This window comes from Brachycentrus maculatus, unplaced genomic scaffold, assembly GCF_059751285.1.
Source record: "Brachycentrus maculatus isolate JH-2025_06_01 unplaced genomic scaffold, ASM5975128v1 h1tg000353l, whole genome shotgun sequence".
Lineage (NCBI taxonomy): Eukaryota > Metazoa > Arthropoda > Insecta > Trichoptera > Brachycentridae > Brachycentrus > Brachycentrus maculatus.
The window spans coordinates 1,184,330-1,197,977 of record NW_028281102.1 but is presented as its reverse complement, the minus strand read 5'-3'; the positions used below and the strand labels follow the sequence as shown (position 1 = coordinate 1,197,977).

The following is a 13,648-nucleotide window of genomic DNA, read 5'->3' as shown; positions in this document are numbered from 1 at the left end:
GCACAAAAATGTGCACTTCTCCGCAACTCAAGGTTTCTAAAATGCACAAATATGTGCACACCGTAGTCAACGTGTTAACATTCCCGTCCCGTTTGAACTGTGCTAGTCTGGAAGTTGGAAGTTGACCATTCACAATAACGAGGAGCTCAATAAGCTGCTCTTCAGCGTGACCATCGCTCCGGTAGGCGTCCTACCCAACATTCTCTCCAGCCCATGAGGATTGAAAGGAAGGCGTTGCAATTTTTCGGTTCATCTGCTCCAGACTCAGCCCACTCGACGTCCCGAAACTGATTGACGACGTTTTATTATATGTCAGTAGTGTAAAGGCAAAGGGGTATGTCTGTCTCAAATCAAATTTTACAGGAGAGCAAAAACAAACTTGTGAAATTAAATAACTCATTTGTTTTATGTATTTTTATATGTACATATCTTAATAAAACTAAATAAGTATTGCAACTACAGCTATATCCTTTTGTCAGATTATGTGGACACTATTTTAGACATTTTGTGGAAAAAACCTCTGCCATTACACTACCGATGTATTTTTGTGTATCATTATCATTATTATTATTATCCAAGTCTTTATAAGCGCCCTTGAGGTAGTACTTTACGAAAATTGCACTATACAAATTATCCAAATTATTATTTTCATTAGTCAATTTGAAAGAAGGTGAATTACATAGTGGTGAATAACTTCCAGGGGATCATTCACTAGCGATAGTGGGTCCATGAAGCGCCGGTACTCGGGCGACGACAGCTGCCTGGACGGGGAGGGGAGCGGCTCGGGGGGAGGGGGGGACCTCATCATCGAGGTGCCACCCCCCTCCCCGCCCTCCCTGCACAAGCGAGTCCGCTACCAGCACCGCCACGACGACTACTAGTGACCCGCCCGAATGTGTTAGTGGAACAACCCAAACGTGTATGGCTCCTCAGGAAACACTCGATCCGACTCAGCATGCCGGCCACTTCTAACATGATCTTCACACCCATTGAGATGCTGATAGCGCTTTCTAGATTATTATGTCGCGGTGCTTCGAATGTTTCAATGATGGCCCCTGTAACTGTACAGAAGAAGTCGGTTATAATGCGCATTCAGATATACTGCTGGTCTTTTTTGTTTTGTTATTCTATTATCAAAAAAAGATCCTTTTGAAAAAAAACAGCTAGAGATTAGTTTTTTTTTAAGTTATGTTATGATTTTATTTATATTTTACAAAAATGTATAAAAATTAAAAATAAAACTTTAAAATGTCTTCGTAAAAAATAAAAAAAAATTATTTTGTTTATATCGTGATGATCGTATACGCAGTTCAGATACGCCACCAGCAAACCCGCGTTGTAACCGACTTTCACTGTAGTAGTTGAAACATCGTCAATGACTTTCGACACACCACGGCGTAATAAACAATCAGTATTGCAGACATGACAGTTTATTTTGCAATATGTAGGTATTATCGATATATTCTGTTCCCGAGTCGTATTGCAAGATATCGTCCGAGCTTTATGAGAATGTTTTCATAAAATCTTTATATCTTCTATCTATAATGTTCAAATTGATTATCTTCGAATATGCAAACATTTGCTTAAAAACATCTCATTCTTAGGTTGCTCACAAAAATTCATCACCTGACATGTAGGAAAACAAACAGCAACCATACGCAAGTTTTATATCTGAACGAAACATTACTTGACTTTAAACAACTAAAGCGATCTTAATTTGAGGTTTGGTTTTGGTAGAGCAAGTAAAGTAAATATGTTTTAATTATGACTGCAACATGGCAAACTTTTTTTTTTAATATATTTTTATGTTGGTACAGTTGAATTATGAGAAAACGCATTGCGTGTGCAGTGGTGTTCCTGGAAAATACCACGAGAGGAGTGTTGTTGGGGTGGGGGTTTCACAAAAATAATTTATGCAAACCGATTTTAATCATGCTTTTGTCACTACGATTACTACACCACACTCACCCGTTGTTTTGTTAAGATTTTTCAAAACTATCCACCTAAATTAACCTAACCTAACCTAAATGATATTAGTATTTAAAAAAAGATTTTCCAACATTTTAAAGACATTTTATTGCAATATCCTTAAGTTAGGTTAGAAAATTTAACTTATATCCGACAAAAAGTTTACATGATAACGATTGCCCAGTATTAAACAGAAACAACTCATAAATTATAGTTTTGGGATGATCAATGTTTCAATATTTGAATATTGTTTAAAGGTAAATTATTTTGTTTCATATTTGGCAGGTTCTAAAGGTAAACCATTTAAAATGGCTGAACTTGAACGTTTTCAAAATAGATACAATAAAGGAATTATTTTATGTTTTCAATGTTTCTAATTTGTTTTTTGACTCAACCCTTCTAGATATATTTTAGTTGTTTCGGAATATAACTGGCAAGAGCTTGTTTTAACTGTTTGATATCAATTTTGCCAAATATCGATTTTGGGAGTTATTATCGTTTAACAATTTTATTTATCAATTTGATTGATAAAATTGCCAGACAACTGACTTGAATTTGTTTTTTATATGTTGTTTGGCATTCTCGATATGCAATGTTTGCACTCATATGCACATAATATTTTATTTATAATATTAGTTTACATTTGTGTGTTGATTAAATTGATTTTCTCACTTGTGTATGCCGTGGTATGTTTTTTTTTGTGACAAAGTGACACGGAGGATTGATTCCGCTCGGAACATTCTAAGAATGCGTTGGTTTGCAATAACGGCGATGCAATTCTCATATTATTATTTAATAGACTAGCTATAAAAGATAAGTATTCTAAAATAGGAATAAATATTTTGTTGCAGTACTAAGTTTAAAATTTTCTGTATATTTGATAGAATAAATATAATAACAACTTTTTTATGCGCTTTATAAAAGCCGTTATATTGTTTCTCTGATTTCTGTTTAAAACTGTTTTGAAAATTTACGCCGACAACATAATGAATTATATAATTATTTTTTTGTCATCTGGCTGTTGTCTATATACTTTATTTTATTTTTTATCTTTTCATCCCAGATAATCCTTTTTCCTCCATTATATATCCTGCTAATATAAAATTATTACCTATTATTAGCTTGAATAGGAAGGCAAATTGATGTAGACATAACAACTGGAGCTTGCGTTTAAATTAAATAATCGAATATCAAAAGATGAGAATTACATTCTCTCTTTCAGTTTAATTAAGGTAAAACATTGTTTTTACCTCTTTCTATGGACTAATAAAAAATGAGTAAAATCGATTAAAGTGTAAATTGTACTATTTCTAATTATAGTGGAATGAATAAATCACTCGATCTTTTTATTTCGTTGGAATAAAACCCTAATTTTTTTGCACTTAGAAAGAACCCTGAAACATCATATCATTAATATGTATTCCATACTGATAAAGATTTTTCCAGCTTATTTTTGATGGTTTAAATATAAAAACAAAACATTTGTATAACACCACTTTTGAGTTTATTACTGTACACATGACTAGTTTCTAGAATTATAGATGTTCTTTTAATTGCGTATTTTGACCTGTTAATGAGATCATGTGTAGTTCTCGAAACTAGTCATCTTTGAATTAATAAACTCGAAAGTGGTCTCATACAAGTATTTTACTTTTATGTTAATGACAATTGTCGCTCCCTCAAGATTTGTGAGATACGAACATGGTGAGATTGTATTCCCTTGGGTAAAATTGCAATACTAATATACCAAGATTCAATGCAAATGATCTCTTGGTGATAAAAGCCTTGTGCAAATAGAAAAGATGACACCATTGTGTGTACATTTTCAATATAGTTCAAGGGCGATGATCCCGTTTTGCATGTTTTTGCCGAGCATGACTCGATGGTGATTTTTTCGACATTGGATTATACCTGTGTCGTAGAGTATTCAACCTAGGCATACGTATCTAAAAGGTTCATCAAATTCAATTTATATTTGTATTCATTTTACTATGCCAGTAAAGAAAGGTTTGTTAACCTATTTTTTTCATGCAGTACTATTCCAAATGTCAAAATTCCGATTCGCAAAATGGTTTGAAAACAGAGTTCTGTAATCATGGCGACATAGTATTTGTGTTGAGTAATATAATTTTTCCCGGTAAAAGTAGTTAAATGTAAAAATGAGGTTTTACTATAATATTATACAAATCATCAAATTTTCAATCTATTTAGCTGTTTACAAAAACCGTTCAATCGTGCAAAGCAAAGTAATAAAACATTAATTTCTGTAATTTATTGTGAATGTATACTTTGTGTGAAATATTGAACTTACTTGAAATGCAATGCATAACACTCTGTATGTCAATACATATTGCAGAAATAGTTACATTATCAAAATACATGTAACTATACCAATAAAGACTAAATATTGGTTATACTTACGCACTTAACACGCTTGAATCTTTGAGATACTTTGTACAAATCTTGTGTTTTTAACAAAAATCTTTATATTAAATTTGATTTTAAATTAAATTTGATTATCCTTCATAAAATGCCCCTATACATTTCATAGGTGTTTTTTTATTTTTCTTATGTTTTGTAAAAAGTCAATTTATCTTCAGTTTATATCAAAACTATTTAGCTTTATCTGACCTGATGGTCTCAGCCAAATAAACCCTTTTTTTGGGGTTATAATATAATAACCACTCAAATATCGCAAACCTTAGAAAATAGGGTTTATATAACAGCTAGTAGAATTTACTTTTCTGTTAATATATTTCTGAAATACATACTTATTATTTCTGAAATACATACATATTTATATTATTTCCAAAGGAGGTTTTTTTTACTATCTCAAAACACCCATCAAAAATGTTGCGTATATGTCCTTCAAAACAGGACACGCTGTTGATTTTAGCACCTCATCACTACATCTATGTTCCTTAAATAAGTTGTAAATACATACTTTACAAAATAATAATGAAATTGTTCTCCATAAAATAATATACCATTCGCAAGTTATATAGTTAATGTAAGACTATATCGGATATCTGAAAAAAAATGATTTCAAATTGTAGTTTTGGGGTTATGATATATGTATATTAGTTGTTATGTGGAAATACACTCAAAACACATGAATGAATAAGAAGTTTTTATCATGCTTGGCTTTCAACTTTATAAGTTTTACAGCCTATTCCTACTTGTGAGTGGGTTTACTCTTTATGTTTAATGTTACTATAGTTTCGTTTAAATTCACGAGTAAAACTTGTAGGCAAAGGAACTCGCTGTCTCTTATAAAGGCATGAGTTGGAAATTACTCATCGAGAATATTATGTATGTGACTTTTGCATGTAATATGTTTAAATACATAAATAAAAATTAATGCGATTGAAAATCGTTGTAATTTTCTGATCATAAAACTACAAACTCTAATGATCTATATTTAATGTATTATGTATTTGTACATTTCAAACAAATTGCCCACTTTTTATGTATATATTTTCCTTACATTTTTAAATAAACCTCTTAAAAATTTTTTTGCATGTTGGCATAAATGAATTATCTTGTGAAATAAGTGGTAAATCGCCAACAAAAATGAGCAATAAAACTAATTTAGGGTTGTAATTTTACAAATGTATGTGTATTATTTCGAAGTTAATGCTATTTACACAGAGTATATTTCTGGATTAATAGATTTGGTTGTAATTTTACAAATGTATGTGTATTATTTCGAAGTTAATGCTATTTACACAGAGTATATTTCTGGATTAATAGATTGACAGTGGGCGTAAACCACTTTGTTTCACATACTTATTCAAATATTTCCATAAATTTATGTACTATATAAATTCATATTAATGAAACTTCCTTGGACTTGTCCACAATAGGCAATTACTCGTAATGATGATTGTGAATAAGTTAGGAATACTTTGCGCTTCTGAATGCGATTTCTATATTTCCTTTACACAAAGTGAATGTCCGCACGAACGACACTCGTTGAACATAACATTCAACTGAATCAAAAATGTTGTTATTATACAATGAGGCGTATCTAAAAAATAGAAAATATTGTAAAAAATTATCTGTAAAATTAGAATTACTGCATTTTAAGTTTGGGTTTAAAGAATATTTATACACTTATATAGAATAATTAGTGCGTAAGTAGTCATAAGGCGTTGTTAACACAGTGTATGGTGTGTATGTTGGTGAGAAGTGTCTCCAACAAGTATCGAGGTTCTCTGTATGTAATTAGTTGAATTTTGACCGGTTTTTATCTCCATCCTACTTACCCTAGACTTGTCAAGTACTACATTTTATGTATAATTCCCCTAAGATGAGAGGTTATTACGTTGTAAGTAAATAATATTTATAATAAATAAAATATTATTGAACAAATAAGTATGTAATGTATATTGGATACTACTGTTAGAAATATTATAATATGTACTATGTATATTCTTCCGATGTTGTTGGTTTTTTCATTTGTAATTTCATAAAAATGACCTAGGAACAATTTATAAAATGTTGGTAGTTTATTTGTGTTTCGGTGATATGAAAAAATCACTACAGCCTGCGGGCGTTGACAACAATTTTGCTATTTTCCACTCCTGACTCTCCGTAATATTCCGTATATTTAGTATATTACGGATTCAGCCATAGTCCTAGTGTGGGATAAGTAGAAACAAGACTTTTCTAGATATAGCCACCATAGTCAGCTAATGTTCTCTCCAGAATCACAAGACTGGCAGTGGTCGGCGTAACCAGCGGACGGAGGTTGTCTTCTTAGGAACGCAGAGTTGAACCCATGTCTGTATACAGTAGAATGAAGGATATATGTGTGTTTGCTTGTTTCGTCTAACCACGCCTTATACACTTTTTATGAAAATCATAAAAGGTACACATATTTCTAATAAAATAGGGATTGATAGAATGACCAGTGGGAGAAGGGAAGAAGTAAATGTGACCAGACTAGTGATGCTCCCTCCCATATACTGAATATCCCTATTATAAATCTGAGCATCTCTTCTTTTAGCCCTAACTGGATATTGAACCACTTACAATGAAATGCTAGTACAAATACATAAATAACACTTACATATTAGTAAACTAAGTAGAGACACCTACATCATTCAAAATTCATTCAACAAAATAACATATTTCCCTTTATTATGCGAAATCACAATAGCGTAATATGTTTTCTTTCCAATCAACTGATTTCACCTTTATGGGTGTGTAACAATGAAATTGTCACTAAGCAATACATATAAAGTACAATGAATGAATGTGAGCCATGTACATGTGTAAGTAAATACATATAAACCTGTTAAGTAGATGTACTGAACTTCTCTGGTATACATACCATATATACTTTTATCAGTGGTTTTAAGGTTTTCCAATTGTATAAAATACTAATCGTATTTCTCATGTGCAATGTCTCAAACTGTAATATTATTAGTAAATTGTGAAGGGGGTAATCACTAGGCTAATTGTTCTTAACGGAATATTTTCATTTCTCCATTTTGTTAATATGTATTTAAAATTGAGAAATATTGTGTTGCATTTACTGATATACTTAAGTCCAATTTTATCCAGGATAGCACTTGCTTTCATCATATTTTCATCTCAGAAATCGCCATGTCAGATGCTAAGTTTTCTATTTTCAAAACAAATAGTATGTATAAACAAATAGTAACAATACATAGAAATTTGAAGAACATATTCCCATATCTTTTTGGAAATAGAACACTTGCATTCTGACGCTAAGAAACGTTACAACCGTAAATGTTTTATGTATTAGGTGAAATTAGATTTTCAAATCATGTTAAACATTAGAAAACTGCTTTTAAAAACCGCTTTTGAAAACCTTACGGATATCATTATATGATTATTGAAATGAAAATAAATATTTCATTTGCCTTTACTTTAAAATGTGTTTTATTCTCCAATGGATGCAGTACCTACTTTAAAAAATATAAGTACCTCATTTTTCAACAAAAGTTGTTTATGTCAGTCAGTTCTACAAAAGAATTCAACTTTTTTCAGTTTTCAATTCCATTAATATAAATTTGTAATGAATAAATCGGGGAAGTCTTCAGAGAATTCGAAGTCAACCCCATTTTTTGGATCATCTAGTTCTGATACTGACCTGCTTCCTAATTTCTTCTTACGGATAGATTTTACTGATCGAGGTGACGTCGAAGCATCCAATAAAGTCAAAGTTGATGCCTTTTGGAAGTTCATTGAAACCCAAACCAGTTTGTCTTCATTTACGCTTTCCTCAAGTCGTGATGTTACAATTGAAAAAGTATCGATACAGTCGCCACAAATCAAGAATTCTTACCAAACTAAGAGACCATGGACAGCAAAATTAAAGGAATTTGAAAGTTTAGGTAGCTAAAAAATATCATAGTAAAATTGTGCATATGTGTATAAAGTCACGACTTTAGGTCATTTTAGCTCATCAAGACTGATTTCATCACAAAAGTCTTCTTCTTGTTGGTGTAGGCCTTGTGGCATGTTTTTATGAGGGATTAGCCTCCTGCGATGTCGATCGATCTCTTTGGTGGTCTGCCCGGGAGTCGTCTACTTTAGGGTTAGCTGTACACTGCTGATGGTTCCATTCTCCTCGAATGCGCATTGTCTCCTTCGTTGCCTTCCCCACCTAACGACATCTTTGATCTCGCATATTCCCTTATCCTAGCGTTCCTTATTCTGTCTCGTAGACTCTTGCCATCTGGCATATCTATGCTTCGTAGTCTTCATTTCTGACACTCTAAGCGCATTTTTTGTGCCAACGGTGTCCGCTCTACTTTCGATCCCATACATCATGATGGGTCGCACACAAGTTTTGTAAATTTTAAATTTGCTGCTGATCTTCATCTTAGGATTTTTCCATATAGAAACAAGAACAAAAAAGTCACTAAAGTGAAAATAAATTATGTTTTAAATAATGCCATTTTTTTAGGTTTACATAAGCTTGCATCTACTGCTCTAAAACCTTCCAAGCAACCTAAAAGTGAAAGTAAACCATATGAACCCAAACAATTTTGCAAAAAAAATTGTTCCGAACTATGTGAATGGAATAAGAAGATGAAACAAAAAAGGGAAAATGAACCGTACGTTCCATGGACAGCTTACAAACAATAGTAAATTAATTAATTTACAGCAAGAAACTAGTATTTATATAATAATTAATCTTCAAACCCTTTTCGTCACTCTATGGTGCCGCAGGACACTATCATATTGACCCAGTGTCATTTTGATTGTCAATTGTAAAAAGACATGGCGATCAGTCCTACGTTTTTTTAACCAGTCTAGGGTGATATTAAAGAAATATGCAAATGAAAATATTTAAATAAATAATAATAACTACAAAACTATCCATTACATTGTCTCAATTATTCATTATTATCTGCTGGGGATACATTTTGCCATATTGCCACGAATAATGAGTATGGAAACTAATGTAAATTCTGGTTTCAGTGTGATCAACAATTCAAATAAACTGAACTGTAGGGTTATATGGCATATATCGCTCACTCATTTCAAGAACGTCATAAATCAAAAAACTTGATTTTTCAGGAGAACGTTTTTAAAATTTAAAAATATAATACAATGTATTAAAAATAAAATCAAGCCACTTTTTGAACTTTTTACTGTGCATCAAATCTTTTTAGGTAAAACCTGAAGATTTATTCTCCATTTGAAAAATATTTAGTATTTTTAAAATAGTAATTAAACAATGCCTTTTCTTCCAAATGCAAAAACAACACTTTCTGCCCTATAGCGGGTAAATATTAAGTTATAAATATGCCTCTTTTGCTGGGATATAGTACATTTTCTGGGCATTCTGAAAGCATGCACAACTGAAAATTGACAATTTTTGATTTATGACGTTCTTGAAAGGAGTGAGCGATATCTTTAAAAGATGTATTATTCATCCTCTATTTAAATAAAAATATTCTGCTGTGAGACAAAACATTAAACATTTTTTTTTGTTGGTAAATTAAGTATTTGCATAGCAATAACGCAAAATACCAGAAGGTAAAATGCAACATGTAATAAAATAAAAATTTTCGTGGTAGTGTCTACACGCAAAAATGATAATAAATTAAATACAGCTGTTTTTGTAAAATAACCTGCAGGCGCTTTGCTGTGATTAAATTATGGCATTAACTTATGAGCTTTACAGCAACAGGAATTAGTAATTTTTTAATAAATAATTTTGTTCTCTTTGTGAGTTTCAAATATTTTTACAACGGAACGGAACGGACCAAGTAAACCGAGCGTGCTCTGATACATGATCTCACTCGGAATATTGTGTGACAACATAGGGTTAAGGACCGGTTCGGCAAACTCAAAAAATTTTAGGCACCGGTTCTAGCGAACCGGCAAATTTTAGGCCTAAAATTTGACAGTTAACTAGAACCGGTGTGAACCGGCTGAATCCCACCACTGTGTGTAAATAAAATATTGCTGGCCCGACTGCCACAGCTCAAATGCGACATTTATAAAAAAGTTTCAAGTATTTAATAATGGTCTCTTATTTTTATATCTTAGCTTATACTAAGTTACATTTATTCCTTCTTTTATTTCATATTCTTCACGCAGGTGGTCAGCTCCCATAATTTGGTAAATTCTATATGTGATAATTTTTGGCTGTTTTTTTTTTTATAGACATTCTCTGAATTTCTGACCTTCAAACTCTTTTTTGCACATTACTTGTGTAGTCATGTTTTACTCTCTCCCCTATGATGGAAAGTGTGCCACTATAGTATATAATCGGTGGTCATAGTACAACAATATTTACATTATAGCCCGTTTTTTAATAATTTTCTGGCTGCCTCCATGAATAAAGAGATAACTTTTGGCTGAATTCCGAGCCACTACGGCATGGATGGAAATGTGAAGATTGATTCCCTGCAAAAATATTGGGGTACCTCTGTTCAAGTCAAGAGTCAAAATTTATTTGGACTTTTTCCCTCAATATCAGAGTAATTGTTTCACTTATAGGAATACTTATATTATATAAAATGCACAAATAAACATAGCCAGGCACTGGCTAGACACTGCTGTAGGGTGTAAAGCCATAAAAAGATAATTAAATCTATGGTTAGAAATTCGACGATTAGTTTGTGGATCTATGACATTTGTTGAAATATATAGTCTATGAAATATTGTCGGGTGAAATTTGACATCTGACATTTGTAACAAATCTTGGTCCTGTCCGCGGAGCCGGTTTCATTTTTTCTAAATACATATAATTAATCGGCATACGATGTCATCTTTAAGAAATTACACTCCAGATGAAATGTGTCAAATTCTCCGCGAAATAATCAAAGCTTTGGCCAGCCCCGAGAATGATACAAAGCTAAATGAAGCCAAAGAATCTGCTGGAAATGAGATGTTAAAAATGATGCAGATAGTGTTCCCAATGGTTGTTCAAATTGAAATGGATGTCATAAAGAATTACGGCTTCGCACCAGGGAGAGATGGTATGGTGCATTTCACGCAAGTGGTGAGAGAACTGGAGATTATAGACTCAGAAGTTGCGCAATTGCACAGTGAAATAAGAAGTCACTTTTTGCCCCCCGTATCCATCAAGTCGGCTTTCGAAGCTTCGATGTGAGCGTATTTCAACAACACAATATACTCAAACCTTACCCATAAGAACTGGTAATAAAATGCTTACATTGTATACATTTTATTTTGTCAATGACATTTGTTACTTTCACTATAAAAAGTGCAGCTTTCTAAAACATTACACCAGTAAACCAATGAAATCCACATGCACTGCATTTAAAATTTTGCATTTTATTAAATTCATTTACATTGATATATCTGCGAATACCAAAATCCTAAGTGAAACACTTTATAAAAAAATTATTTGACTTCACATTCAGATCTGTACTACTGAAACTTACATGAGATTGGAATAATCAAGTATTTATTCATAGTTATTTATTATTTAATTTGACTAATATTTAATTAATTTTTAGAAAATATTTTATATTTTTGAAATATATTGTGCATGTTTACTTTTGATAAATATTTTCTTTTTAATAATTTTGTACCAAATAAATATTTTTTAATATTTCTGGTTTAACTTTGTTGAGTAATCCCCCTAAATGCACTCCTTATCGGTTAAAATAGTAGTGTATCACTACACACATCACACACCTACCCGGTTTGTATTAATATCTGACCTAATCTGATCGGCAAAAATCGAGTTACGTACTCAATATATATAGGAACACAACATACCTCCCACATGTTTAAATTTTTGCGAAAAAATTCGGTCGAGTCAATCTTTTAAGCGTGTGAAGTGTGAGATATTGCACGCATAATAGAAAGCCTGTCCAAAACTGAGATTTGTAATTCTTTACCAGCCAATATATTATGTATTTTACCTAATTCCATGTGAAGACAAATAGAGGTCATTCAATTTCTTTTTTTATTACATAATTTCAGTGTAGCTGCGAAACTATAATAAAAATGAGGATGTTTTTGATAAAATAGTTAGTAAAATCAAATAGATAAAATACTCGGGAGTTACAAAAAAACTAATTCCTAAATACTAATTTTTAACACTAGGTTTACGGCACCATCAATTTGACGGATTTCTGATTTCATTTGTAAAATTTGACTAAACGGACGAAATCTTTCTGATTTTTTTAATGACTTTTCATAATGGATCAGTGCAAATATTTTTACCGTTTTTGTTTTTTCAGAAACTTCTTATTTTTGAAAATCTTGTCCCTGTATACCTATCTCTACGGACACTCGTCAAATTGATAGATTTGATAGTTAAAATTATACCCCTTTTGAATTCATTTCATTTGTGAAAATATTAGTTTTCATACAACGTAATCATATTTTTACAATTTGTGTGAAGCAATCAAGAAAGAATGTCATCGATGTTTAGAATATTTTGTTCTTTCAAACACAAATTTATAAGTACCTACGCGCGCATTATGAGCATTATGATTTATGGGATAAATATTTTAAGAAATAAAATCTACTTATAAGTGATGTTTTCACTCTAATATTTATTCAATATTACCCTGGACTGGTATCTGAACCTTTCCTTCATGTGTTATCGATCAAGATAACACGGTGCGAATAAGGGTTTGAGAATGAAGATAATAATAAAGAGGGAATGTGAAGGAATAAAAATAAAACCAGTTTTGTTATTGAGTTTATAATACCATACAAATATATATCAAATCTTATTATGTAAATAGCCAAAATTGAAAATCTACATAATATAATAATTTCATGATCCAATCTATATATTTACAAGCACTCAGTAGTATGCATTCACTAAAATGCTTTATATTCTCCAATTGATATAATTATCAAAACCACAATTTCAATGGATCTCTAAAAGAATTAATGTCAATAGGAAAAATGATTACTTACAAAGAAATAAATATAACATGTATTGTGAATGCCACACCAAAATGTAATCAAATATAGAATGTGTAAATTTATTTTATTTATACAGTAAAAGACAGTAAGTTTAGGGATATTTGTGATATTTTATTTACAGGGCTGCGGAAGCTTCCGTTACACAAAAACTTCAATAAATAAATTAACTATAAGTATAAAAATCTGATAAAAATAAATAAAATTTAATGCTCGGATAACACATTGCTAATTCGTAAATTTATACAATATAAAGAAAAATTATCAACATTTG

General features: G+C 31.4%; 2 protein-coding genes across 2 annotated transcripts in view; both read left to right on the top strand.

Annotated features, from left to right (window-relative positions):
• Window positions 1-5,637, top strand: part of FoxK (forkhead box K) — a 57,945-nt gene extending 52,308 nt beyond the window's left edge. Inside the window, exon 9 of the mRNA XM_088269492.1 lies at window positions 701-5,637. Within this exon, the coding sequence (XP_088125618.1) occupies window positions 701-881 (181 nt within the window). The 3' untranslated portion in view covers window positions 882-5,637. The remainder of the gene's footprint in view (window positions 1-700) is intronic.
• A 5,470-nt stretch (window positions 5,638-11,107) lies between these two features.
• On the top strand, window positions 11,108-11,707 carry LOC148303739 (protein C10). Its single transcript, XM_088269477.1, has one exon. It carries the CDS (start codon window positions 11,225-11,227, stop codon window positions 11,573-11,575), a length of 351 nt encoding a protein of 116 aa, XP_088125603.1. The 5' UTR covers window positions 11,108-11,224; the 3' UTR covers window positions 11,576-11,707.
• The last annotated feature ends 1,941 nt before the right edge of the window (window positions 11,708-13,648 follow it).

Bases quoted from the DNA above. Each gene is read 5' to 3' on its own strand.
- LOC148303739 (XM_088269477.1), top strand. From the start codon at position 11,225: ATGTCATCTTTAAGAAATTACACTCCAGATGAAATGTGTCAAATTCTC.